The sequence below is a fragment of the Cololabis saira genome, chromosome 8 (assembly GCF_033807715.1).
Source record: "Cololabis saira isolate AMF1-May2022 chromosome 8, fColSai1.1, whole genome shotgun sequence".
In the NCBI taxonomy this organism is placed as follows: Eukaryota; Metazoa; Chordata; class Actinopteri; order Beloniformes; family Belonidae; genus Cololabis; species Cololabis saira.
In genome coordinates, this window is record NC_084594.1 from 3,038,053 (window position 1) to 3,064,957 (window position 26,905).

The 26,905-nt window shown below is 44.5% G+C and overlaps 4 protein-coding genes across 4 annotated transcripts in view; 2 read left to right on the forward strand and 2 right to left on the reverse strand.

The window, feature by feature from the left end:
* Positions 1–943: 943 nt before the first annotated feature.
* LOC133449227 (E3 ubiquitin-protein ligase TRIM35-like) lies at positions 944–3,681 on the reverse strand. The gene has a single exon (XM_061728359.1). The coding sequence runs from the start codon at positions 3,654–3,656 to the stop codon at positions 2,271–2,273; it is 1,386 nt and encodes a 461-aa protein (XP_061584343.1). The 5' UTR covers positions 3,657–3,681; the 3' UTR covers positions 944–2,270.
* A 3,585-nt stretch (positions 3,682–7,266) lies between these two features.
* Positions 7,267–9,316, forward strand: LOC133449228 (E3 ubiquitin-protein ligase TRIM35-like). The gene has a single exon (XM_061728360.1). It carries the CDS (start codon positions 7,267–7,269, stop codon positions 8,689–8,691), a length of 1,425 nt encoding a protein of 474 aa, XP_061584344.1. The 3' UTR covers positions 8,692–9,316.
* Positions 9,317–13,257: 3,941 nt separating this feature from the next.
* On the forward strand, positions 13,258–13,735 carry LOC133449229 (bladder cancer-associated protein-like). Its single transcript, XM_061728361.1, has one exon. It carries the CDS (start codon positions 13,413–13,415, stop codon positions 13,680–13,682), a length of 270 nt encoding a protein of 89 aa, XP_061584345.1. The 5' UTR covers positions 13,258–13,412; the 3' UTR covers positions 13,683–13,735.
* Positions 13,736–15,779: 2,044 nt separating this feature from the next.
* The window catches only part of ripor3 (RIPOR family member 3), a 71,744-nt gene continuing 60,618 nt past the window's right edge, over positions 15,780–26,905 (reverse strand). Inside the window, exons 22-24 of the mRNA XM_061726601.1 lie at positions 18,232–18,315; positions 17,271–17,361; positions 15,780–16,185 (exon numbers count right to left, since the gene is read on the reverse strand). Of these exons, the coding sequence (XP_061582585.1) occupies positions 16,085–16,185; positions 17,271–17,361; positions 18,232–18,315 (276 nt within the window). The 3' untranslated portion in view covers positions 15,780–16,084. The remainder of the gene's footprint in view (positions 16,186–17,270; positions 17,362–18,231; positions 18,316–26,905) is intronic.

Sequence of the window (26,905 nt, forward strand, 5' to 3'; positions counted from 1 at the left end):
TCATTTGTTTGACTCATTTTGATCACTTTTCATTCAGTTTTCCCTGAAACATAGTTTGAATCCATCCGCAATACACAGCATATCATAGATTATTTCAACAAGGCAGCATCAGCGTTCTTCCTTGAAAACATCAAAGCTTCACGTATTGCAGCAAAGTGCAGACTTCATTCAGCGCACGGAACGAACGTAACGCCCAGACAGCGCATATCCGACCAGCATTCATTCATTCAACTGTTCCTTAAGGAGACACTTCGACGTGATGCAATCCAGGTTCCTCCACACACACTCATCCACAGGTAATCTTACCTGGCCTCCATGACAGATGATGTGGCGTTTGTCTTACTGTGATTGTTTGTCACCGCTGTCTGACTGAGTCAGCTGATTCCTTTGCGCTGCAAGCGATCGCTTTCAAATTTGATGCCTTTTTTGTTGACAAATATTGCGGCTTTCCTTGACTTTTAAGAGCCGCTTGAGAGTTTTGTTAGGTCCTGTATGTTTGTATGACACGCTGCTGCTGACAGGGAAGCATGCTGAGTCCGAGATAAGTTTTATACGTTTAATGACAAAACTTCAGCCACAACGGCCTTCCGATTACATGCTTAGGTTTTAAATGTGTACACTGCAAAGTGTAATCGGGGAGATCAGTAAGATGCGGTCAACAAAAATTACGGCTACCCAACTCGCCTCTCTCCTCCCCAGTGCAGGTGATTTGATTCCTTATATAAGCTATGGTGATGACCCACGTGACCCAAACTTCCTTCATCACCGTGACAACCAGATCAAACAAATGAAACATCAATATGTGGCTCCTACAACACCTGTCGACAGGCCATAAATTATGATCAAATCTAAGGTGTGTCCTCTGTTGTGGGTAGGCTGTGTGACATGTTGTTTTAAATCCATACTGTTAAGAAGATTTAAAAACTCATTTGCATAATAATCCCTGTTGTCATCGATGTGCATGTTAAAATCACCAGTTATTAAAATGGTATTCAGAATATATTGATGTTAAAAATTCTGAAAACTCTTGAATAAAACATGAAGGAGGCTTGGGTGGCCTGTAGACTGTGATACATAAAACAGGTGGATTGATACAAACAAAATAATGATGCGAGAAATTGTCTTAGTTACAATTGAGCTATTAACACACGTGAAGTCAGTTATCAGTTGTTATTGTTGTTATCTGGATAGTTGAAGATAATCAACAACATACATATCAAGATGTTTCCATTCATTTTATTTAATCCACAATCACTGCACTTTATAAATCACTGTAAAAACAATTAGCTCCAAATACCAAATATATATATAACTCCCTGCGGTCTAAAGTCAAAGTGAATTTCATCTCACAAAACAGGTAAATTATATTATTACGGCAGTTTTAAAGAGAGCATACATCTTTTATGTTTAAAAATGTTTTAAATTCTATATTTTTATTTTATTTCCCTCAACCACCAAGTTTTACCGACACATTTAAGACTCATTTTGTAGCAGTACCACATCTAACCAGGTGGGGGACATCTATATCTACTGGTGAGTGGGGATCAATCAGCCGATCAGCCGATCATCTCAGGACACTTCCAGCCAATCAGCCGCCGGGAGGCGGACCCGACTGCAACCCAACCTTTGTCCCAGGGTAGCTCTGATAGTTATGAGTGTTTCCATGGCAACCAGCCAGGTCAGCTAAGCTAAAACAGGTCTGGGATTGACACAAAGTGGGCGTGTCCCGTCCGTCCTCCCAGACCTGTTCTTTCTCTCACTTCCAACGTGGTGCAAACAAGGAAACAAAGAAACGAAGATACAAGGAAACAAGAAAACAAGGAAACAGGCTTTTCAACCTCTCATCTGGACCAACCTCTCTTGTAATACGACTTTGTCTCGTGATCGCTTTCCCCATGAGGTCAGACGTGGTATTTCTACATAGAGTGGCTTTGCTTGTTTATCACACACCAGTCATCAATATTTATCTGAGAGCAAGATCCTAGCACCAATCACATGATCAATCTTCATTATCAATCAACATGAGTTACTGTTAGATCATAATCCAGAAGCATCGTTCCTGTATTCACATTCACAGATCAGCCAACATTTTAATCTGGAACTGAAACGCTGAGACACGCTGGAGCTGAACGAGTCCCAATCAGTCCACAAGTCCACAAGTCCGACAAGAATGTCAAATGCAAACGAGGCGGACGATGATACGACCTTTCAGGGGATGTTGACTCGCCTCAGGGTTCAGGGTCTGGTCCCCACAGGATGTCCCGACCCGCCTAAATCGTCACGGAAATCTCTAATGGCAGGATCATCAGTGGTTCTGGGTCCCGAGTGTACATGTAAGGAAACAGCGCGCCTGTGAACGTGTGCTTGAAGGTGTGGATGGCTGTTTCTGTGTAAATATCCTTGAACGACAGCTCCCCCTCCTCGAAGTCCAGATGAACAATGATCTCTTCCGGGGTTCCCTCCACCTGCAGGTCTTGCTCGGAGCCCGATCCAGCCAACGCCTTGTATCTACCGTCCTTGAGTGAAATCCTCCACCGCCGCGGCTCCGCTGTGTCGCCACCATCGGCTTCCAGCATTCCCACCTCCCAGTCGGCGTTGCCTCCAACATCCACTACCCACCTGTGAGTCCCTGACTTCACCACCTCGGAGCCCCGGACGGTGCCGGGGAACCTGGTCCTCTCCGGGTTGCTCGGCAGATCTCGCGACCCCTCGAATGTGACCATCATCAGGTCGCCCGACACAACGAGCTCTGGGTCGGCGGTGTTTGGATCCAGGATCACGGGACTGTATTCCACCATGTCCTTCATCTTATTCCAGATGTTGTAGGTCAGGTTGCCCAGATGTTTGACCACATCTATCAGAGCCCCTGGAACCGGTTCCGGGTCCTGCAGAACCGGGCCCTGCTTGACCCTCCCGGTCGCCACCTTGTGGTTGAGCAGCAGCGAGACGTCTCCGGCTCTCAGCTCCGTCTCCGTCGCTTTGATCGTGTCTGAAAGAACGTCCATGTCCCGGGTCAGAGCCTCCACCTTCTCCTTCATCGCCCGACTCTTCTGCTCCTCCTCCAACCTCAGCGCCTTCATCCTCGCCTTCTCTTCCCGTTCCAGGAACTGGTGAAGCTTCTGAAATTGCTGCCGGATCTCCTCCTCGGTGTCCCGGGCCTGGAACCGGAGGTAGTCTGCTGTGGAGATGCATTCATCCGTCACCTGCTGGAAGAGCGTCAGCTTCTCCCGGAGGGGTGTCAGGTCTCTCTGCAGCTCCCGGCGGAGATCCCGGGCCGCCTCGTTGATGGGTCTGAACCGGTGGTTGCTGTGAGTCTCGGAGTCCCGGCAGACCAAACAGACCAGCTCCTGGTGGTCCAGACAGAAGATCTTGAGCTTCTCACCATGCTGGCTGCACATGTGCTCGGGCCCTGCTGCCGCCCGCCGCTCCTCGTCCCTCAGAAAGGCCTCGCACAGGTTCTTCAGTGCCAGGTTGCGAGGAGGGTCGCTCTTCGATGACTTCCTCTTGCAACACGGACACGGTCGTGTTTCCTTCCCCGCCCACCACCTCTGGAGGCAGGCCCGGCAGAAGCTGTGGCTGCACGACAGGAGGACCGGGTCTTTAAAAATGTCCTGGCAAACGGAACACAAGAGGTCTTCCTCTGACCTAGAGGCCATGTTCTCTCCGGGCGACGCTGACGGTTCAGACTGTCAGTTACTTTGACTTCTGATGTCTGAGGCCGTCGTCAGTCAGCAATGAGGACTGACAGTTTCCTGGTTGAGTTGGAGTGCAAACTCCAGTGTGTGTGTGTGTGTGTGTGTGTGTGTGTGTGTGTGTGTGTGTGTGTGTGTGTGTGTGTGTGTGTGTGTGTGTGTGTGTGTATAATAATAATAATAATACATTTTATTTATATAGCGCTTTTCAGGGCACTCAAAGACGCTTTACATTAAAACAAAACACATAATACAATTTACAATTACACAGGACAGTACATAAGGACACAACATGACACCTTATGTGTGTGTGTGTGTGTGTGTGTGTGTGTGTGTGTGTGTGTGTGTGTGTGTGTGTGCGCCTTATCTCACTTTACAACACTACTCCAGCGTGAACAAGTTTTATTCACATCACTGATTATTTTATCTTTACAGCTTCTGTGTTCAAAGGTTGCAGAACATTGATCCACTAAACTGTTGGTCACGTGATTAAAACCGGAGCTCAAATTCTGAAACAGAAAACCTCACTGACCACTAGGGACCAGATCCAGACCTTACAGTTCCTTCGCCTATAACTCTATCCCTGTAGTCCCTGTGATCCGGACCCTTGTGGTCGGTTCTGCAGGTCTGGTTGCTTCCACGTAGAAGCTCAAGCTTAACACATTCATGTTGTGGGTTTGCAGAGGTTCGTCCTCATGGACAACCCCAGCAACCCCAGTCTTCCTCTGAGCTGGAGTCCATGTTCTCTCCGGGCGACGCTGACGGTTCAGACTGTCAGTGACTTTCACTTCTGATGATCTCTGATGTCTGACGGCGTCGTCGTCAGTCAGGAATCCGGACCGACTGGTTCCCTGGTTGAGTTAGAGTGGGTGGAGCTTCATGCAAACTGCCGTGTGTGTGTGTGTGTGTGTGTATGTGTGTGTGTGTGTGTGTGTGTGTGTGTGTGTGTGTGTGTGTGTGTGTGTGTGTGTGTGTGTGTGTGTGTTTGTGTGTGTTTTGTCTCACTTTACCAGACTTGTTTCTTGCATGTCATCACATCACATTTTATTAAATAGACTAAGGAACCTGGTCGGCGTCTCTGGTACTGCTCTTAACTGGTTCATGTCCTACCTCACTGATCGAAGTTTCTTCGTAAATATGGATACATGTTCCTCAGGAACCTATAAGATAAGGTGTGGGGTTCCCCAAGGGTCAATTTTAGGTCCAACTCTTTTTAATCTGTACATGCTGCCCCTTGGGGACGTCATCAGGAGACACGGCATCAGCTTCCATAGTTACGCTGACGATACGCAACTGTACATCGCCGTGTCTCCTGATGACACAGGGCCAATTGATGCCCTTTTTAACTGTATTTTAGACATCAAGTCATGGATGGCAGCAAACTTCCTAGAGCTCAACCAGGGCAAAACGGAGGTCTTAGTCATCGATCCTAAAGGCCAGAGAGAGAACCTTTTACCAAAGTTACAGGATTTTAAACCCTCAAAATCAGTTACAAATCTGGGCGTGATTTTTGACTCTGAGCTCACTTTTATTCCACATATCAAAAACATAACAAAGATAGGTTTTTACCATCTTAAGAACATAGCCAGACTCGCCCGTTTCTCTCTCAGGCCAGTATGGAGGTGCTAATGCTTTTATCTCATGTCGTTTAGATTATTGTAACGCCCTCCTCTCTGGTCTTCCCAAAAAGAACATGTACAACCTACAACTATTACAGAATTCAGCCGCACGGGTGCTGACGAGGACCAGAGGGCGGGAGCACATTACACCTGTTTTAAATTCGCTGCATTGGCTCCCCGTGCGCTTCAGGATCAATTTTAAGGTTCTTTTACTAGTTTTTATGTATCTTAATGGTCTTGGGCCTTCTTATTTGTCTGCACTACTTTTACCCTATCGACCCTCGTGGACCCTGAGGTCCTCTGGTGCCTTTTAACGATACCAAAAGTTAGAACCAGGCATTCAGTTATTATGGCCCCGATTGTGGAACAGCCTCCCGGAGAACCTCAGGGCCGCAGGAAGGACCCTGACAAGCCGGTGCCATGTGGGCTGGGTAGCAGTCGTGGCCTCGACGACCCAATTCCTGGACCAAAACCCTCACAGTGGGGACATGGAATGTCACCTCGCTGGGGGGGAAGGAGCCAGAGCTTGTGCGTGAGGTTGAGAGATACCGGCTAGAGATAGTCGGGCTCACCTCCACACATGGCTTGGGCTCTGGAACCAGCTCCTTGAAGGGGGCTGGACCCTCCACTACTCTGGAGTTGCCCAGGGTGAGAGGCGGCGGGCTGGTGTGGGCTTGGTTATAGCCCCTCAGCTCAGTCGCCATGTGTTGGAGTTCACCCCGGTGAATGAGAGGGTCGCTTCCCTGCGCCTTCGGGTCGGGAAAAGGTCTCTCACTGTTGTTTGTGGTGGGCCGAACCGCAGTGCAGAGTACCCGGCCTTCTTGGAGTCTCTGGGAGGGGTACTTGATACTGCTCCAACTGGGGACTCCATTGTTCTACTGGGGGACTTCAACGCTCACGTGGGCAATGACAGTGATACATGGAGAGGCGTGATTGGGAGGAACGGCCTCCCCGATCTGAACCCGAGTGGTGTTTTGTTGTTGGACTTCTGTGCGAGTCACAGTTTGTCCATCACGAACACCATGTTCAGGCATAAGGGTGTCCATCAGTGCACGTGGCACCAGGACACCCTAGGCCGGAGGTCAATGATCGACTTTGTCGTTTCACCTGACCTTCGGCCGTATGTCTTGGACACTTGGGTGAAGAGAGGGGCTGAGCTGTCAACTGATCACCACCTGGTGGTGAGTTGGATGCGCTGGCGGAGGAGGAGGTTGGACAGACCGGGCAGGCCCAAACGGATTGTGAAGGTCTGTTGGGAACGTCTGGCTGAGCCCTCTGTCAGGGACATCTTCAACCCGGTGGTGGACACCGGAAGTACAGGATGCCGTCAGACTGAAGAAGGAGTCCTACCGGGCTATGTTGGCCTGTGGGACTCCTGACGCAGTCGATAGGCACCGGCAGGCCAAGCGAGCTGCGGCTTGGGCGTTCCTGGAGGCAAAAACTCAGACCTTGCGTCCACAACTCCGAGCTGCCGCGTCGACAATGGAGGCAGTCCCTGACAGAGGGCTCAGCCAGACGTTCCCAACAGACCCTCACAATCTGTTTGGGTCTGCGGGCGGTCTGTCCAGCCTCCTCCTCCGCCAGCGCATCCAACTCACCACCAGGTGGTGATCAGTTGACAACTCAGCTCCTCTCTTCACCTGTTTATAAAATAACCAGTGATGTGAAAAAACTGGTTCACGCTGGAGTAGTCTGGTAAAGTGAGATAAGGCACACACACACACACACACACACACACACACACACACACACACACACACACACACACACACACACACACACACACACACACACACACACACACTTGGAGTTTGCATGAAGCTCCGCCCACTCTAACTCCGCCAGGAAACCAGTCGGTCCGGATTCTTGGCTGACGACGACGCCCTCAGACATCAGAAATCCTCAGAAGTCAAAGTAACTGACAGTCTGAATCGTCAGCGTCGCCCGGAGAGAACATGGCCTCCAGCTCGGATGACGACCTCTCGTGTCCCGTTTGCCAGGACATTTTCAAAGACCCGGTCGTTCTGTCGTGCAGCCACAGCTTCTGCCGGGCCTGCCTCCAGTCGTGGTGGGCGGAGAAGGAAACACGACCGTGTCCATGTTGCAAGAGGAAGTCATCGAAGAGCGACCCTCCTCGCAACCTGGCGCTGAAGAACCTGTGTGAGGCCTTTCTGAGGGACGGGGAGCGGCGGGCGGCAGCAGGGTCCGAGCACATGTGCAGCCTGCATGGTGAGAAGCTCAAGATCTTCTGTCTGGACCACCAGGAGCCGGTCTGCTTGGTCTGCCGGGACTCCAGGACTCACAGCAACCACCGGTTCAGACCCATCGACGAGGCCGCCCAGGACCTCCGCCAGGAGCTGCAGAGAGACCTGTCACCCCTCCGGGAGAAACTGACGATCTTCCAGCAGGTGACGGGGGACTGCATCTCCACGGCAGACTACCTCCCGGTCCAGGCCCGGGAAACCGAGAACAAGATCCGACAGGAGTTTCAGACGCTTCACCAGTTCCTGGAAGAAGAAGAGAAGGCGAGGGTGGAGGCTCTGTGGGAGGAGGAGGAGCAGAAGAGTCGGGCGATGAAGGATAAGGTGGAGGCTCTGACCCGGGACATGACCGCTCTTTCAGACACGATCAGAGCGACGGAGACAGAGCTGAGAGCCGGAGACGTCTCGCTGCTGCTCAGCCACAAGGTGGCGACCAGGAGGGTCAAGCAGGGCCCGGTTCTGCAGGACCCGGAGCCGGTTCCAGGGGCTTTGATAGATGTGGCCAAACATCTGGGCAACCTGACCTACAACATCTGGAATAACATGAAGAACATGTTGGGCTACAGTCCCGTGATCCTGGATCCAAACACCGCCGACCAAGAGCTCGTCGTGTCTGACGACCTGCTGAACGTCAAATTCATGGGGTCGCGAGATCTGCCGAGCAACCCGGAGAGGACCAGGTTACCCGGCACCATCCTGGGCTCTGAGGGGGTGAAGTCAGGGATTCATACTTGGATAGTGGATGTTGGAGGCAACGCAGACTGGGAGGTGGGAATGCTGGAAGACGATGGTGGCGACACAGCGGAGCAGCGGCGGTGGAGGATTTCACTCAAGGACGGTAGATACAAGGCTTTGGCTGGATCGGGCTCGGAGCAAGACCTGCAGGTGGGGGAGCCCCACAAGATCATAGTTCATCTGGACTTCGAGGAGGGGGAGCTGTCGTTCTTGGATCTTGAAACAGAACCAGTCATGCACACCTTCACGCACACGTTCACGGGCGCGCTGTTTCCTTACATGTACACCCGGAGCTCAGACCCACTGGAGATCCTGACATTCAAGACTTCCGTGACAATACGAAGTTGGGCAGGTCAGGTGCGGGGACCAGACCCTGAACCCTGAGGCGAGTCAACATCCCCTGGAAGGTCGTATCATCGTCCGCCTCATTTGCATTTGACATTCTTGTCGGACTTGTGGACTTGTGGACTCTGACTGGGACTCGTTCAGCTCCAGCGTGTCTCAGCGTTTCAGTTCCAGATTAAAATGTTGGCTGATCTGTGAATGTGAATCCAGGAAAGATGCTTCTGGATTATGATCTAACAGTAACTCATGATGATTGATAATGATGATTGATCATGTGACTGGTGACGGGACCGTTGTCTCAGACAATCCTGTAAATATTGATGACTGGTGTGTGACAAGCAAAGCTATGTAGAAATACCACGTCTGACCTCATGGGGGCCGCGATCACGAGAATGTTCACGTATCAGACGAAGTCGTGTTACAAGACAGGTCGGACCAGACGAGAGCTAGAAAAGCCTGTTTCCTTGTTTCCTCGTTTCCTTGTTTCCTCATTTCCTTGTTTCCTCGTATGTGCCACGTTGGAAGTGAGAGAAAGAACAGGTCTGGGAGGACAGACGGGACACGCCCGCTTGGCTGACCCGACTGGTTCCCATGGAAACACGTAACTATCAGAGCTACCCTGGGACAAAGGTTGGGTTGCAGTCGGTCAGCGGCAGGGGCGTCAATTGGGTATGGCAGACGCCACACCTTGGCTTCAGGGGAAAATGTAAATGTTTGTTTTTTAAATACATTAATGGAATTACTCTGTGTCTATTTGTATTGATTATTCTATTATTTAATACCTATAAAATAACTACAAATGCAAGTCATTAGAACAACATGATCGATTTCACTAGGTATTATCTTTCCCAACACTTGTACCCCCCTCATATCTTGAAATGTGATGTCCCAGCGTCCCTGACGACAGTGGTCGGTATAAATCTCGTTTTTCGCGCTCTTTGTTACTAACTCACAAACGAAAATGAAAAGAATGCAGGCAACCCCGCAATTGTTTTTCAAAGCAAGAAGGCAAGTGATGGTCCAATGTTGCCCCAGCAGCAGAAGATATTAACAAGGCTGTTAGCCACTGATGGATTAATTATGCAAGTTCATCTTAAGGTAAGATCTCAAATCACCCTACCCTCTTATAAATCTGTTTAAGGGAAATATTTGACTTTTTTTACTCTCTTTCTCTCTTCTGCTCCCTCCCTCTCCTTTTTGCATTTGAACTTTAACTGTTTGAAGTTAAACTGGGATGTCCACGTGATATTGTTGCACTGACATAGTGGATGAAGTGAACAGAATGAGTTAAATGGCGTTTGTCAGATACACTTTTTCTGCTCTCTAACTCTGCCGCTTGCTGTCGGTGCCGAAACGGATGTGTATTGCGTTATCAGCACGTAAAGCCTGAATTATGGTTCTGCGTTAAATCGACGGCGTAGCCTACGGCGTAGGGTACGCGGCGACGCATACCCTACCCCGTAGGCTCTTCGTGTGTGTAATGCGGAACCATAAATCAGCCTTAAGTGTAGTGTTCATAGTTAGCAGGATGTGAGTTGGCTGCATTTGAAAAAGTTCAAATTTTCTTGACAACACAGATAAGCTACATAGAAGACTTATGTGATGAGTATACTGGGCATGTTGATTGATACTGTAGTTAAGTTCTGAGACTCGTAACCTTGCCATACCTTAGCTTTGACTGAATTGACGCCACTGGTCAGCGTCCTGAGATGACCGACTGATCGGCTGATTGATTTATTTTTCAAACATAAAAGATGTATGCTCTTTTAAAACAGTTGTGTGTTTTCATTTCAGACTTAAAGTGGATGCCCCCCCCTCTCCGATCCCCCTCATATCTATGTTTAAAAAATAAAAAAAAAAAAGCTTATTGTTGATATCCTCTGAGTAAAATAGTTGTGTGTTCGACACATCTAGACTTAAACTCGCTGTTGTCACTGTTCGTCCACAGGAGTGACGGGCTGGTGTCAGGGTTACGATAACAGTGTTAGCCTCGGTAAGTTAATGTAGCATTGGCAGAGATGTCAGAACTACCAACCATCAAGTGGTGCGCTGACTAGCTCAGCTACATGGGTTAGCTATCTATGTACGCGTTGGGATTTGAACATGTTTAAAAAGCTGAATGTCATCTGGACTGGGGTCTGGGGTCGGGTCTGGACTTGGCGCTCAGTGACTAGACTACAACACTGAAACGCAGCAGGTGTTGGGCCACAGTCATATGTGAACACGGGAAGCTTTCATTTAAACTTTAAGGCCCAGCTCTGAGGCCTCACTCTGAGAGGTTCCCCCATTTTGATTGATTCATTTTGATAAACCTCTAAGCCTGTAGTGAGGACTGTGAAGAAGTGGACAGAGAAGTCAAAGCTGAAGCTTCAGGCCTGCTTTGACTGCACGGACTGGAGTGTTTTTGAAGCTGTTGCCTCAGATCTGCATGAACTTACGGACACTGTGACATCCTATATCAGTTATTGTGAGGACATGTGTGTTCAGACTAAGACCTTATGCACATACAACAACAACAAGCCCTGGTTCACACCGAACCTCAGGAAGCTGCGCCGAGCCAAGGAGGAGGCCTACAGAAGCGGTGATTGAGCCAAGGAGGAGGCCTACAGAAGCGGTGATGGAGCCAAGGAGGAGGCCTACAGAAGCGGTGATGGAGCCAAGGAGGAGGCCTACAGAAGCGGTGATGGAGCCAAGGAGGAGGCCTACAGAAGGTGATGGAGCCAAGGAGGAGGCCTACCGAAGGTGATGGAGCCAAGAAGGAGGCCTACAGAGGTGGTGATGGAGCCATGGAGGAGGCCTACAGAAGGTGATGGAGCCATGGAGGAGGCCTACAGAAGGTGATGGAGCCAAGGAGGAGGCCTACAGAGGTGGTGATGGAGCCAGAGAGGAGGCCTACAGAAGGTGATGGAGCCAAGGAGGAGGCATACAGAAGGTGATGGAGCCAAGGAGGAGGCCTACAGAAGGTGATGGAGCCAAGGAGGAGGCCTACAGAAGGTGATGGAGCCAAGGAGGAGGCCTACAGAAGCGATGATTGAGCCCTGTTCAAGCAGGCCAAGAACACGCTGACGAGGGAGATCAGAAGAGCAAAGAGGAGCTACAGAGAAAGACTGCAGAGTCGCCGCTCTGCCAACCCTGACCCCTCTTCTGTGTGGAGAGGTCTGCAGAACATCACCCGGGTTCAGAAGAACATCTGCAGAACATCACCGGGTTCAGAAAAACATCTGCAGAACATCACCGGGTTCAGAAGAACATCTGCAGAACATCACCCGGGTTCAGAAGAACATCTGCAGAACATCACCCGGGTTCAGAAGAACAGCTCCACGCCCTGCAGGCAGCCTCAGGCTCGCGAACCAACTGAACAGTTTTTACTGCAGGTTCGAAGATGCGGCCAGCAGCAAACCACAATCACACCCACACCTCCCCCAGCTGCTCCACCATCACCCCCCTCCCCCCCAGCTTCCCGTATATTCACACCTCACCACAGCCAACCCGCCCTACATCTGTCTCTCATGCCTCAAAAGCTCCACCATCATCCCAGTCCCCAAGAAACCCACCATCACAGGACTAAATGACTACAGGCCTGTTGCCCTGACATCTGTGGTCATGAAATCCTTTGAGCGGCTGGTGTTGAGCCACCTGAAGGACACCACAGGCTCCCTGCTCGACCCCCTGCAGTTTGCCTACCGGGCAAACAGGTCGGTGGATGACGCAGTCAACATCGGACTGCACCACATCCTGCGTCACCTCGACACCCCAGGGACGCACGTGAGGATCCTGTTCGTGGACTTCAGCTCGGCATTCAACACCATCACTCCTTGAAATCCTCCACCAGAAGCTCACCCAGCTCACCGTGCCTGCCTCCACCTGTCAGTGGATTACCAGCTTCCTGAGTGTCAGGAGGCAGCAGGTGAGGTTGGGGAGCATCACATCCAGCACCCGCACCATCAGCACTGGCGCCCCCCAGGGGTGCGTCCTCTCGCCACTGCTCTTCTCCCTCTATACAAATGACTGCACCTCAGGGGGCTCTTCTGTTAAGCTCCTGAAGTACGCGGACGACACCACCGTCATCGGCCTGATCCGGGAAGGTGACGAGTCCGTGTAGGAAAAACCCACCGCCAATTTGTTTTGTATAATTGTATATATGTTATTTTATTCAAAGCTGTCATTTTTCTCTACCTCAAACTGCTGCACCTTAGTTGTTTATTTGTATATATGTCAACAAGTACCACATTTGTTTATTTACTGCCTAAAGAGCGAAATAACCGGAGTCAAATTCCTTGTTGGACAATGTTCGAACCTGGCCAATAATGATGATTCTGATTCTGATTCTGAAATAGAGGCTGGTTTGGGAGGACGGGTCGGTTACGAGAGGCTCATTAGGAGAAGAAAACTCTTTTTTTTTTTAGGGTGACTTTGGTGTCTTTGGATTTATGTCATTTATAGAAATATAGACCGGTTCTCAGCTGGTTCCCCAGTTGAACCAGAACCAGCCCTGGAACCGGTTTGGTGGAAAAGGGGCTACATGAGAAAAGATTTAATTAACACCCATGTCTTCTCTCTTCTCTCTCTTCTCTCTGGTCTCCAGGCATGACCTGATGACGGCAACGTCTGGCTGCTTCCATCTCTTCGGGCTCCATCCCAGCTCCGTGGGGTAGAACCGCTGATCCCCGTGACCCGCCGGCGTCTGAGACTCTGAGACCACGACCTTTGACCTCGTCCCCCGAGCCAGGCAGCCGCCGCGCCAGCGCCATCCAACCACCATGTACTGCCTGCAGTGGCTGCTGCCGGTGCTGCTCATCCCCAAGCCGCTGAACCCGGCGCTGTGGTTCAACCACTCCATGTTCATGGGCTTCTACCTGCTCAGCTTCCTGCTGGAGCGGAAGCCCTGCACCATCTGTGCCTTGGTGTTCCTGGCCCCGCTCTTCCTCGTCTGCTACAGCTGCTGGGGAAACTGCTTCCTGTACCACTGCCAGGACGCCGGCGCGCTGCTGCCGGCCGCCGCGCACGACCCGGCCATCGTCGGCACCTAGGGGTGCCCGGAGAGGAGGAGGAGGAAGAGGAGGACGAGGAGGAGGAAGAGGAGGAGGAGGAAGAGGAGGAGGAGGAGGAGACACACTGGAGAAGGAGGGGAGGGGGGAACTGCCATGCTGTTAAAGGGGCGGGGCTTAACTGTGCTGAAGTGATGCTGGAGGGGATTCCCACCCCAAAGGGCAGGGGCTGAACTGACCACAAGCAGCACACGACTCTGGACAATCAGTCGCTGTGCTGGGAATAAATAAATACCCAAGAACCAAGAGAAAATAACCTGTATTTTTTTATCTATTTATCTGTTTGAAATCTGCTCTACCTACTTCTATCTGCTAAAGAAGATTCTTCTTTGCATTTATTTTGTCTTAGTTTTGATTCTAATTCCGGTTAGAGCGCCCGAGCGGTGGAAGAAAAATCCACAGAATACTCGCACCTGAAAACCTATGAAAAAAAATAGCGGCTTATAGAAAATACTGTAAATGTCCCAAAGCTGGTAGATCATCGTTTTAGAGCATTTTATGTCGTCATTTACAAAAGTTATTGGCCCTCTTTTTATTAGTTTTTGTGTAAAAACCTATAAAATAATCACATAGATGTGGCTCTTGTTATCAGACTAATACAGACATGGATTCCAAAAAATTAAATGACAACATAATTATGCTGTTTATCACTAATAGTTATTAATATTTTGGTTTTATCTTGTTAGATTATTATAAATAAGATATTATTATAAATATGTCATAAGATATATCTGGCATTATTGTGTTGTTGTTTTTTTTTTAAGCTCTTAAACCTTTTGTTTCTTAAACTTTTTTATTAAAACTTTTTTTTGTTTTGTTTTTTTAACCTGAAGAAACTACATTTTTATTTATGAGTGGATATCATAAAACTAAAAAGTTTTAAACCTGCTTTTGTGTAAAAACAGCAAAAATCAAGTGATTTTAGTGTTTCTGTCCGTCACAACAAACAACCTTTTAAAGGTGAAATAATTTAACAAGAATGAGGCCAAAGAAAGAAAAAACAAAGTGTCTCGTGGTTCTGATCCAGTTTTCCTTTAAGTTTCTTCTCATCTTTGTGTGATGACCTGGGCGGCCAGCAGGGGGCAGCAAACACCGATGGAACTGATTAGAATTTCACTATAATTTAAAAAAACAACCGAAACAAACACACACAGACGCTTCCATCCGTCACGATATCAAAGCAGCAACACAGAAAACCTGCAAAATCCACATAAATAATGACTTTAGTGACTATTAGAGACTTTTAATGTGTCAAGTCTCCGTCATCGACCAGGCCGCTCTATGGCGCCCTCTGGCGGCGCCGCGGCGGAACTGCAGCCGAACGCTGATTATATGCGGTTCAGACTTTAAAGTGGTTATAGAGGTGTTTATTTATTAAAATGTTAAATTTGGTGAAAGGCCGGTTTTTCATGATTTTGACGCATCGAGTTTCACAAGTTTAACTTTAATATTTTTTTTAAATATTCCTCATCTGTATTCATTTATTTGCACTTTTATTTTTTCTTCACTTCGAGTTAAAAAAATTTTTTTCACTTTGAGTTATTTTTTGGTATTGTTTTATTCACTTTGAGCTTTATCTATTGTTTTGCACTTTTAATTTTTGTATTTTCTATTCACTTTGAGCTTTATTAATTCTTTTCACTTTTAGCTTTATTTTTTTCACTTTGAGTTTTATTTATTTATTCATTTCACTTTCAGTTTTATTTTTTTATTTATTTATTTCACTTCGAGTTTTATATTTTTTTCCTCACTGAGTTATTTTTTTGTATTCTTTTCACTTTGAGCTTTATTAATTTTTTTCACTTTGAGTTTTATTTATTTATTAATTTTTTTTACTTTCAGTTTTATTTTTTTCATTTATTTTTTTCACTTTGAGCTTTATTACCCAAATATTTACTAATTTAAGCGTGAAAACCATAAAAACTCGACAGTTTGTGGGAATGTTCCCTCTTTCCGCTTTTTTCCAGCTAAAATATGACGTGATTTAACTTACTTTCACTTACTTACACCCTTGACGTGAACATTTACGTCGTATTGTGCACATTCATTAACTCACAGATATGAAACAGTGCGTGAGGTGAAAATATATATTTATCCTTCATTTTACATGAAAACCAAAGTAATGCCTGTAGGAAGAAGGTCAAACAGTCAGATTTGCACACAAACAAACGGATAAATGCAGAAGAAAACGTCTTTGAACCAGATCCAGGATAATAAAGTTCCTCAGGTTGAACCCGGAGACCTCGGGCCTGCAGATCCGTCCGGAGAGACGTCGCCTTCATCAGATCCAGGAGCAGCTCCGGTTCACGGCTCGGGGACTTTATCCTGGTTTAGAGTCGGTTCCACATCCAGAGCTCTGCGTGATTCCAGGTCTCATCCCCGAGTTATAGAAACGTGATTTCCTCCTCCAGGTTCTTGTAAACCTCCTCCTCCATCTCGGCGTACAACTGGTCCATCTTCTGGAAAGCTCCGTATCCCTTTTTACCTGCAAAGAAGTGTTATAAAAAAGTTAAATAACCCCTGAAATAAATAAATAAATAAATAATATATTTTAAATGAAAGAGAAAACCAAGTGGGTCTCAATACGTTAAAGATCTGGTATCAATTTAGACAACACTTTAAATTCGTAGCTGTATCTTCTTTGGGTCCTTTAAAAACAACAACCACTTATTTCCTTCATCACTTTTGGACTCAACATTCTCAGTTTGGTACGACAAGGTACGGAAGAGTATTAGGGCCATGCAGGAGAAAAAATATTTGAGAGGGGAAGAGTTTTTTTTCTATTGTACAATTTCGAGAAAAAAGTCGAAATGTCGAGAATAATGTTGAAATACAATTTCAAAAATAAAGTCAAATTTCGTGAATAAATAATAAATACATTTTTTCTCAACGTTTCAACTTTATTCACAAAATGTTTACTTTTTTTTCTCGACATTTCAACTTTTCTTCTCGACATTTTGACTTTTTTCTCGAAATTGTACTTCAACATTAATCTCGACATATCGATTTTTTTCTCGGCATTCCGACTTTTTTTTCAACCTTTTGACTTTTTTCTCGGAGTGCATAATGAACATTTTCCTCCTCTATATATTATTTTTATTTTTCTCCTGCCTGGCCCTGATACTCTTCCGTAGACAAGGGGATCAAACAATTCAAAAATGAATATGTAGATGGTTTGGCCAACTTTTGCCAGCTTCTAAGACTTTCCCTAATTTTCCCTCAGTACCTCCAGAGCAACTTTGGGAAAGCTTGCTTTCACGTACTCCACATCAGAAACGAATGATTTCAAATATATATACTGTAACTCCAAACTGTAGTTTGTTCGTTCATTGTTAATTTTTCACAATTTAACTTTATTCTTTATTCTATTTGCTTTTTATTTGAAGTTTTCATGTGTGTGTATGCATGTATATACTATGTATGTATATTTTTGGTATACTATATGTACATATGCATATACCGGTATGTGTATGTTTAACAGGAGAAATGTAAATTGTAATTCAGCGACTAGAATTGTCTTTTTCAATAAAAACATTAAAAAAAGAAAGAAAAAGAGAGAGAAGCTGTCACCGAAGGAGAGGACGGTTTCCTTGGCAACGCTGCGGAGATCTTCGTCCTCCGTCCTCCACAGGTCTGAGATGAGCTCCACACTCTCCACCGCCTGTCAATCACAAACACGTGCATGCTGGGTAAATGTGGGTGCTGGGGAGAAGCTGCACCCATGGGTGTCTCTTACTCACCCGTGGGTGTCTCTTACTCACCCGTGGGTGTCTCTCACTGTGAGATTAATCAAACTTTTGAACTAGTTTTTGTCCTTATGAAAACTATCACATGCTCATGAACAGATGGATACTCAGGGGGGTCGACTGTCCTGGGAACAAGCTGACTCATTGTGTCTTTCGGACGCATCTGTTCAGAGTTCCTGTTTTAGTTCAGGAAGGCATTTGACCTACTGTATGTGACCCGTCGCTTTTAAAGACTTTAAGCTAAAGATGTCTGTTATTTCTTCATACCAAGATTAGTTCCTCTTTAACTGAAATGTCACATGTGTGACCTTTTTAACCCCGATGTCTGTTACCTCCGTCTGTTTCCTGTTTTCGTCCAATTGTCCATTCACTGTTCACTGTTCCTAATATGGTAATTTCCTGTTTCCCGTTCTCAATAAAAAGCTGATGCAGAGGAGGAGCAAGCGAAGCATTTGTCGAGAGCATCCAAGAGGGCCATGTTGTTCTGCAAGCTCCGACTTTGCTTCCCTTCTGCAGAAGGCCTTAAAAATAATTCTAACAGTCTCCGTGTCTTTCCTTGATTATGAATTTATGTGATGTTGATTTAGGGACCCAACACTCACCCGTGGGTGTCTCTTACTCACCCGTGGGTGTCTCTTACTCACCCGTGGGTGTCTCTACTCACCCATGGGTGTCTCTACTCACCCGTGGGTGTCTCTACTCACCCGTGGGTGTCTCTTACTCACCCGTGGGTGTCTCTACTCACCCGTGGGTGTCTCTACTCACCCATGGGTGTCTCTACTCACCCTCAGACTCTTCAGGGCCAGACAGGAGCTGAGCTGCAGCTGCAGGTCGGAGCTCTGCAGACTCTCCGTGTAGAAGACGACGGCCTGCAGGGTCAGAGGTCAGAGGTCAGAGAACAGGTCAGAGGTCACATGACACCAAGTTTTTATAATTTTTTCATTATAGAGTATTAGGGCCAGACAGGAGAAAAATAAAAATAATATTTTTTTAATAATAAGATTTTTTTTCATTCTGCACTTCGAGAAAAAAGTCCAAATGTCGAGAAAAAAGTCCAAATGTCGAAAGAAAGTCAAAATTTCGTGAATAAAGTTGAAATGTTGAGAAAAAAGTCAAAATTTTTTGAATAAAGTCGAAATGTCGAGAATAATGTTGAAGTATAATTTCGAGGAAAAATGTTGAAATTGTATTTCAACATTATTCTTGACATTTCGACTTTTTTCTCGATATTTCAACTTTTTTCTCAAAATGCACAATAAAAAAAAATCTTCCCCTCCTGCATGGCCCTAATATTCTTCCGTACAAAACGAACATCAAATACAACAGACAACATGGAGTTCAAAAATAGCAATAATAGTAAAAAATATGCAGTAAAAAATGTAATGTTCCGTCCTTAAATCAAGAAAAACATCCTAGGACTGTGTATCTTTTTCTCATTCCATCGAGATGCACACTTTTTTTGCACACACATTTTTATAGTGTCAGATATCCTATATATTATTATTATTATTATTATTTCGTTTATTTCGGCATGTTTATATAGACACATTTCATCTCCAGAACATTATACATTGCATACTCAGCACATGACGAAAAGGGTACGGGAGAAGCTGACGCTTATCAAAGTCCCGCCCCGTTCTATGTAAGATTCATGATCACATCAACAACAGAATTCAGTAAAATACATAGTTTACCACATAGCAATTTGTCTAATTTCATCCTTCACAGTCCAGATAGCATGTATGTTTGTACACGTGTCCAGTCCACTCATCCTGATCACCGTTCCTGTGATTTACTACTGTGTCCACTGTTCAGTTATTTTTATGTCCAAGCCTCTTTTTGCATGCAATCCACTTTGCAATGGAGGTGCGTGTGTCAATGCAGATTTTGATTAGTCGCCGTCCTCTGGCTCTCTAGCCGCCTTTGCCCCCTCCGCTCGTACTGACTTCATCTCCTCCCGAGCTTTGGACACCTCCGACCATACACTGGTCAGTCTCTCCTGGATGTCAGCGAGGCCAGAGAGCAGCTTTGCCTGATCAGCTCTCACTTTTCTCAACTTTTGTAGCATCCAGACCCCGCCAAGCCCTAGGATCACCAGGCCCACCGTCATGCCCGTGAATATATAGACGTCCTCCACGTCTTCTATATCCAGCACCCCAAGACACACCACTTTCCACTTATTCCAACTGTCCATGGTGTATCCCGCCAAGAATGTCCCATCTGGACAGGCCGGTTCCCTTGTCCCAGCACGCCGTGTAGAAAAAATCTTGTCAATAGCATTTACTGACCAGTTCAGAATCTCCATTCTTGATTTTATGTTCTGCTTGGTCGTGATATCTGCTGTGCTGTGATAGAGCTCAATGTCACACACACACATTTTATAGTGACTTTGTTTTGTTTCCATGTTTTGTTTCCATGCCAGGTGTTCCAGTGCTGAATTTCCCACATTGCCATTGTTTTGTACACATAGCCAGACATTGCCTTCCTGTACCTAGTTTTGATATTCCTTCAATAACAGCTTCTTTAACTCATGTTTGAAAACAGTTAAATTTCTTGCTAACTTCAATTCATTGTTTAGGCTATTCCACATTTTCACACCAGCTACTGACAAACTATGGCTTCCCATCGTTGTCCTTATCTTTTTCTGTTTAAACTGCAGCAAGCTGCGCATGCTGTGAGGACCTTGACTAAGAGTGAACAATTTCTGAACATTTACTGGTAATGCCGCCTGTGTTGCTTTGTAAATTGTTTGTAGCATCTGAAAATGAAGTATCTCTCTCAGTTTTAGATATTTCGTCTTTATGAACAGTTCGTTCGTATGTGCCCTGGCTGGGACAGAATGAATGATGCGAAGCGCTTTTTTTTGCAATTTAAATATTGGTTCTGTAATGCCCTTGTAAGTGAAACCCCAATTTTCTACACAGTACCTCATATGTGGGACTATTAGTGCCGAATATATGGTCTTAAGCGAGTTTAAATTGAGAGATTTCTGCAATTTCCACAGAATAGACACACTCCTTGCCATCTTATTTTGAATTATTTTTACATGTGGTCGCCATGTCAAGAGGTCATCCACTAATATACCCAGAACCTTATGTTCCCTCACTCTTTCTATATTGTTTCCATTAACTTGCAAGTTTATGCTTTTCTTTACATTATTTCTCCCAAATAACATGAATTTGGTCTTTGCCAGATTTAGTGATAATTTGTTTATATTAAACCATGTATTTAGTTTTGTCATTTCTCTGTTAATCGCTTTTTCCAGTATATTCAAGTCGTTTCCTGAGCAGAAAATATTTGTATCATCAGCAAATAAAATAAGTTTTAATACATCAGATGTTTTGATTATGTCATTGATATATAGAGTAAATAGCTTAGGGCCTAAGACTGACCCCTGTGGGACCCCACAGACGACATCCAGGCATGTAGACGTATTTGTTCCCATCTGAACATATTGGACTCTACTAGATAGATAGCTTTTGATCCATCTTAAAGCTGTATCTCTGATACCGTAATCATATAATTTTTCAATCAAAATATCGTGATTTATAGTGTCAAAAGCTTTTTTGAGGTCAATAAAGATGCCTACTATATATAATTTGTGGTCAAGCGCATCTTTAATCAGTTCTAAGGACTCTGTGAGGGCAAGTGCTGTCGAATGTTGCTTTCTGAACCCGTATTGGCTATCACACAGGATGTTGTGTTCAGTCATGAACTTTTCCAATCTGCTATTATAGAGTTTTTCTAAAATCTTTGAACACTGCGGCAATAAGGAGACCGGGCGATAGTTTGTAGTCATATTTATATCACCACTTTTATACAATGGTAATACCTTTGCTATTTTCATCTTGTCTGGAAATACACCGGTTTTGAAGGATAAGTTACATATGTGCGTGAGTGGTGTTATAATTCCTTTTTGTACCGCCTTCAACAGCCTCATGTCAATTTCGTCTACATCTACTGAAGATTTAGATTTGCACTGTGTGAGGGCATTTACAACTTCTGCTTCGGTGACTGGTTCAAGTAACAGACATGAATTTTTAGTGATTGTATTCTTATCAGAGTCAAAATGGTCCCAGCGCAATGGTGATTCAGGGATGTCCTTGGCCAGCTGTGGGCCAACATTTACAAAGAATTTATTGAATTGATCCACCATCAGCTTCCCGTCAGACACCGTCTCATTATTTATAATAAGGTGGTCTGGGAGTGTGACCTTTGGTTTCCGACCTGATATTGAATTCACTATACTCCAGAGTTTCTTGTTATGATTCTTGTTATCTGATAGTAGTTTTTCATAGTAATCCTTTTTTTGCTTTCTTAGTGCACTATTTATCTTATTTCTATATTTTTTATATTTGGATTCAGCTATTTCTGTTCTGTCTCTGAGAAATTGTTTATATAAAAGGTTTTTTTTCCTACATGCATTTACAAGTGATTTCGTAAGCCACGGTGTGGCTTTCTTTTTTGTTTTGTCTGTTATCTCCCTTGCAGGGCAATGTTTATGGTACAGTCCTGTGAGAGTCTTCAGGAATTCATCATACGCTTTGTTTGTTTCTGTTTCAGAGAGCACGTGTCTCCATGTCTTTGTCAACAGCTGACTCTCCAATGCGTTCATATTCTTTTCATTTCTTATCCTAACTAACCTTCTTTTTTTCGTCTCGCTCTTTACAATATGATTCCACTCACACATTGCAAAGACTGGTAGATGATCAGAGATATCGCATATCAATAGTCCACTCACTGGATCTGCTTCTAAGACATTTGTAAATATATTGTCAATTAGTGTGGCACTATGTTTGGTAATTCTGCTGGCCATTGTAATTAAGGGATGCATACCTACCGCATACATACTATTTAGAAAGTCATCTGTCCCAGCGTTGTTGTTTGGGTTTAGGATATCGATATTAAAGTCTCCACATATGAAAACATTTTTATGCTTTGTCAGAGAGAGTAGTTCTGTCACACTATCACTGAATAATTCTAACTTTGAATCCGGGGCTCTATACAGACAGGATATTACAGTATTTCTCCCTTTACACATAGATAATTCTACAGTTATGCATTCCATTACATTGTCAATAGCTTTTGACACATTTTCCAATATGACAAAATTAATGCTCTCTTTAATAAAAAGAGAAACTCCTCCACCAGTCTTTTTTTTCTATTTTTACACACAAATTCATACCCATTTAAGATGAAGTCCATTCCCTTTTCTTCATTAATCCAGGTTTCTGACACCGCAATGATATCAAAGGATGTAGAAAATCCTTCCAAGTATTCCAATATGTGATCAAAATTTGCATATAAACTCCTGCTGTTGAAATGAACGATTGACAGCCTCTGATCCATCACAATGTCCTTATTGAACTGCTCCCTTGTATAATATCCACAATTTAGTGCTCTGCTGTAGTAGAAGTGTATATCCGCGTCAATTTCTTCATTCGAGTCTTCTGATCCAAGGTGTTGTTTTAAAGATAGGTTCCTTTTTTCATAATTGGCAATCCTGCCTTTAAGTTTATTCATCTTTGTTTTTTGTGAGTAGGTAATCCATTCTTTTTGTAGAGGTTTCATGGTGAGCTTTGACATATTAGCCGGTAAGTTTCTCCAACTCCTCTACCTCCCTGATCAGCACCGGTCTGGTATTTTCTGGCCCATTTTGTTTGATGTAGACTCTGCAGTTTGCCGTCCAGGTATTTTGTATTTTTCCAGCCTTCTTCAGTTGACGAGCTTTCCAGGCGATGGTGGCGTTTTTCTTGCTGAGATTCTCGTTTATAAACACACTGGTATTTTTCAGCTTACTGCCTTGTTTTAGCAGCGCTATTTTGTGTTTTCTGTTAGTGAATTTCAGCAGAACAGCCCTGTTTACATCTTCACGTTCTCCCACCTTTTTTTTCTTGGGCAGCAGTTGACATGTATCCACATGTTCAAGATCGATCTTAATGTTTTTGGAGGTTAGGAAATCCTGTACCTGCTTTTCCACAGATTGGATGTCTTCCTCCTTCATCTCCTCCTGTCCTCTCGTCGCTGCTGCATAGCTCCTGGGCTTGATCTCAATACCCGTAATGATCACATCATTTAGCTTGTTTTGTTGATCAAGCTCCTCCATTTTGTTGTTTAGAGCTATTATCAGCCCATCTTTTTTCTCATTTTCCTCTTTGAGGTGTTGAATCTCTTTCATCAGGCCTTGCATCCCTTGTAGTTGGCTCTTTATCTCCTTCAAGCATTCCAACTGAACCTCCAAGCCTTCCAGCTGAAGCTTTACTCCCTCCAGGGTCTCACCCATTTGGGTCAGGTCCTGTGGATTGAACTGGTTCCCCTTTTTTGGTGCCATTTTCCTTGGATTATCCGATTCTGTCGCTATTTGATACTTTTCGTATAGCTTTTCGCATAGCGGCTCAGTAGCCCGCTATTGTTATGTTATATTGTAGATTTCCATACAGAAATAATATGGTACTCAATGTAAATGTGTCATTGATTCCTGTTCTACTGTGCCTTACCCCCTAATAAAAATATTTAAATAAAACAAACATGATTGTCATGTGTCTCGTGCTCGTGCGTTACTTTGCTCCTGAAGTTCTTGCAGCCGGCGGCTCTGCTGATGCAGCTGGACGCAGCCTTGCAGACCTTGTGGTTGGGGTGGAGCTGCAGGGCGGCGAGGGTCCGCAGGGTCCCGCCCAGGGGGAGGAGCTCTGCGATGCTCCGCCCCCTCAGCCTGGCCAGGACCCGCCTCCGTTTGGGGCCCGCCAAGAATGTCCCATCTGGACAGGCCGGTTCCCTTGTCCCAGCACGCCGTGTAGAAAAAATCTTGTCAATAGCATTTACTGACCAGTTCAGAATCTCCATTTTTGATTTTATGTTCTGCTTGGTCGTGATATCTGCTGTGCTGTGATAGAGCTCAATGTCACACACACACATTTTATAGTGACTTTGTTTTGTTTCCATGTTTTGTTTCCATGCCAGGTGTTCCAGTGCTGAATTTCCCACATTGCCATTGTTTTGTACACATAGCCAGACATTGCCTTCCTGTACCTAGTTTTGATATTCCTTCAATAACAGCTTCTTTAACTCATGTTTGAAAACAGTTAAATTTCTTGCTAACTTCAATTCATTGTTTAGGCTATTCCACATTTTCACACCAGCTACTGACAAACTATGGCTTCCCATCGTTGTCCTTATCTTTTTCTGTTTAAACTGGAGCAAGCTGCGCATGCTGTGAGGACCTTGACTAAGAGTGAACAATTTCTGAACATTTACTGGTAATGCCGCCTGTGTTGCTTTGTAAATTGTTTGTAGCATCTGAAAATGAAGTATCTCTCTCAGTTTTAGATATTTCGTCTTTATGAACAGTTCGTTCGTATGTGCCCTGGCTGGGACAGAATGAATGATGCGAAGCGCTTTTTTTTGCAATTTAAATATTGGTTCTGTAATGCCCTTGTAAGTGAAACCCCAATTTTCTACACAGTACCTCATATGTGGGACTATTAGTGCCGAATATATGGTCTTAAGCGAGTTTAAATTGATAGATTTCTGCAATTTCCACAGAATAGACACACTCCTTGCCATCTTATTTTGAATTATTTTTACATGTGGTCGCCATGTCAAGAGGTCATCCACTAATATACCCAGAACCTTATGTTCCCTCACTCTTTCTATATTGTTTCCATTAACTTGCAAGTTTATGCTTTTCTTTACATTATTTCTCCCAAATAACATGAATTTGGTCTTTGCCAGATTTAGTGATAATTTGTTTATATTAAACCATGTATTTAGTTTTGTCATTTCTCTGTTAATCGCTTTTTCCAGTATATTCAAGTCGTTTCCTGAGCAGAAAATATTTGTATCATCAGCAAATAAAATAAGTTTTAATACATCAGATGTTTTGATTATGTCATTGATATATAGAGTAAATAGCTTAGGGCCTAAGACTGACCCCTGTGGGACCCCACAGACGACATCCAGGCATGTAGACGTATTTGTTCCCATCTGAACATATTGGACTCTACTAGATAGATAGCTTTTGATCCATCTTAAAGCTGTATCTCTGATACCGTAATCATATAATTTTTCAATCAAAATATCGTGATTTATAGTGTCAAAAGCTTTTTTGAGGTCAATAAAGATGCCTACTATATATAATTTGTGGTCAAGCGCATCTTTAATCAGTTCTAAGGACTCTGTGAGGGCAAGTGCTGTCGAATGTTGCTTTCTGAACCCGTATTGGCTATCACACAGGATGTTGTGTTCAGTCATGAACTTTTCCAATCTGCTATTATAGAGTTTTTCTAAAATCTTTGAACACTGCGGCAATAAGGAGACCGGGCGATAGTTTGTAGTCATATTTATATCACCACTTTTATACAATGGTAATACCTTTGCTATTTTCATCTTGTCTGGAAATACACCGGTTTTGAAGGATAAGTTACATATGTGCGTGAGTGGTGTTATAATTCCTTTTTGTACCGCCTTCAACAGCCTCATGTCAATTTCGTCTACATCTACTGAAGATTTAGATTTGCACTGTGTGAGGGCATTTACAACTTCTGCTTCGGTGACTGGTTCAAGTAACAGACATGAATTTTTAGTGATTGTATTCTTATCAGAGTCAAAATGGTCCCAGCGCAATGGTGATTCAGGGATGTCCTTGGCCAGCTGTGGGCCAACATTTACAAAGAATTTATTGAATTGATCCACCATCAGCTTCCCGTCAGACACCGTCTCATTATTTATAATAAGGTGGTCTGGGAGTGTGACCTTTGGTTTCCGACCTGATATTGAATTCACTATACTCCAGAGTTTCTTGTTATGATTCTTGTTATCTGATAGTAGTTTTTCATAGTAATCCTTTTTTTGCTTTCTTAGTGCACTATTTATCTTATTTCTATATTTTTTATATTTGGATTCAGCTATTTCTGTTCTGTCTCTGAGAAATTGTTTATATAAAAGGTTTTTTTTCCTACATGCATTTACAAGTGATTTCGTAAGCCACGGTGTGGCTTTCTTTTTTGTTTTGTCTGTTATCTCCCTTGCAGGGCAATGTTTATGGTACAGTCCTGTGAGAGTCTTCAGGAATTCATCATACGCTTTGTTTGTTTCTGTTTCAGAGAGCACGTGTCTCCATGTCTTTGTCAACAGCTGACTCTCCAATGCGTTCATATTCTTTTCATTTCTTATCCTAACTAACCTTCTTTTTTTCGTCTCGCTCTTTACAATATGATTCCACTCACACATTGCAAAGACTGGTAGATGATCAGAGATATCGCATATCAATAGTCCACTCACTGGATCTGCTTCTAAGACATTTGTAAATATATTGTCAATTAGTGTGGCACTATGTTTGGTAATTCTGCTGGCCATTGTAATTAAGGGATGCATACCTACCGCATACATACTATTTAGAAAGTCATCTGTCCCAGCGTTGTTGTTTGGGTTTAGGATATCGATATTAAAGTCTCCACATAT

Bases quoted from the DNA above. Each gene is read 5' to 3' on its own strand.
- LOC133449227 (XM_061728359.1), bottom strand. From the start codon at position 3,656: ATGGCCTCTAGGTCAGAGGAAGACCTCTTGTGTTCCGTTTGCCAGGAC.
- LOC133449229 (XM_061728361.1), top strand. From the start codon at position 13,413: ATGTACTGCCTGCAGTGGCTGCTGCCGGTGCTGCTCATCCCCAAGCCG.
- LOC133449228 (XM_061728360.1), top strand. From the start codon at position 7,267: ATGGCCTCCAGCTCGGATGACGACCTCTCGTGTCCCGTTTGCCAGGAC.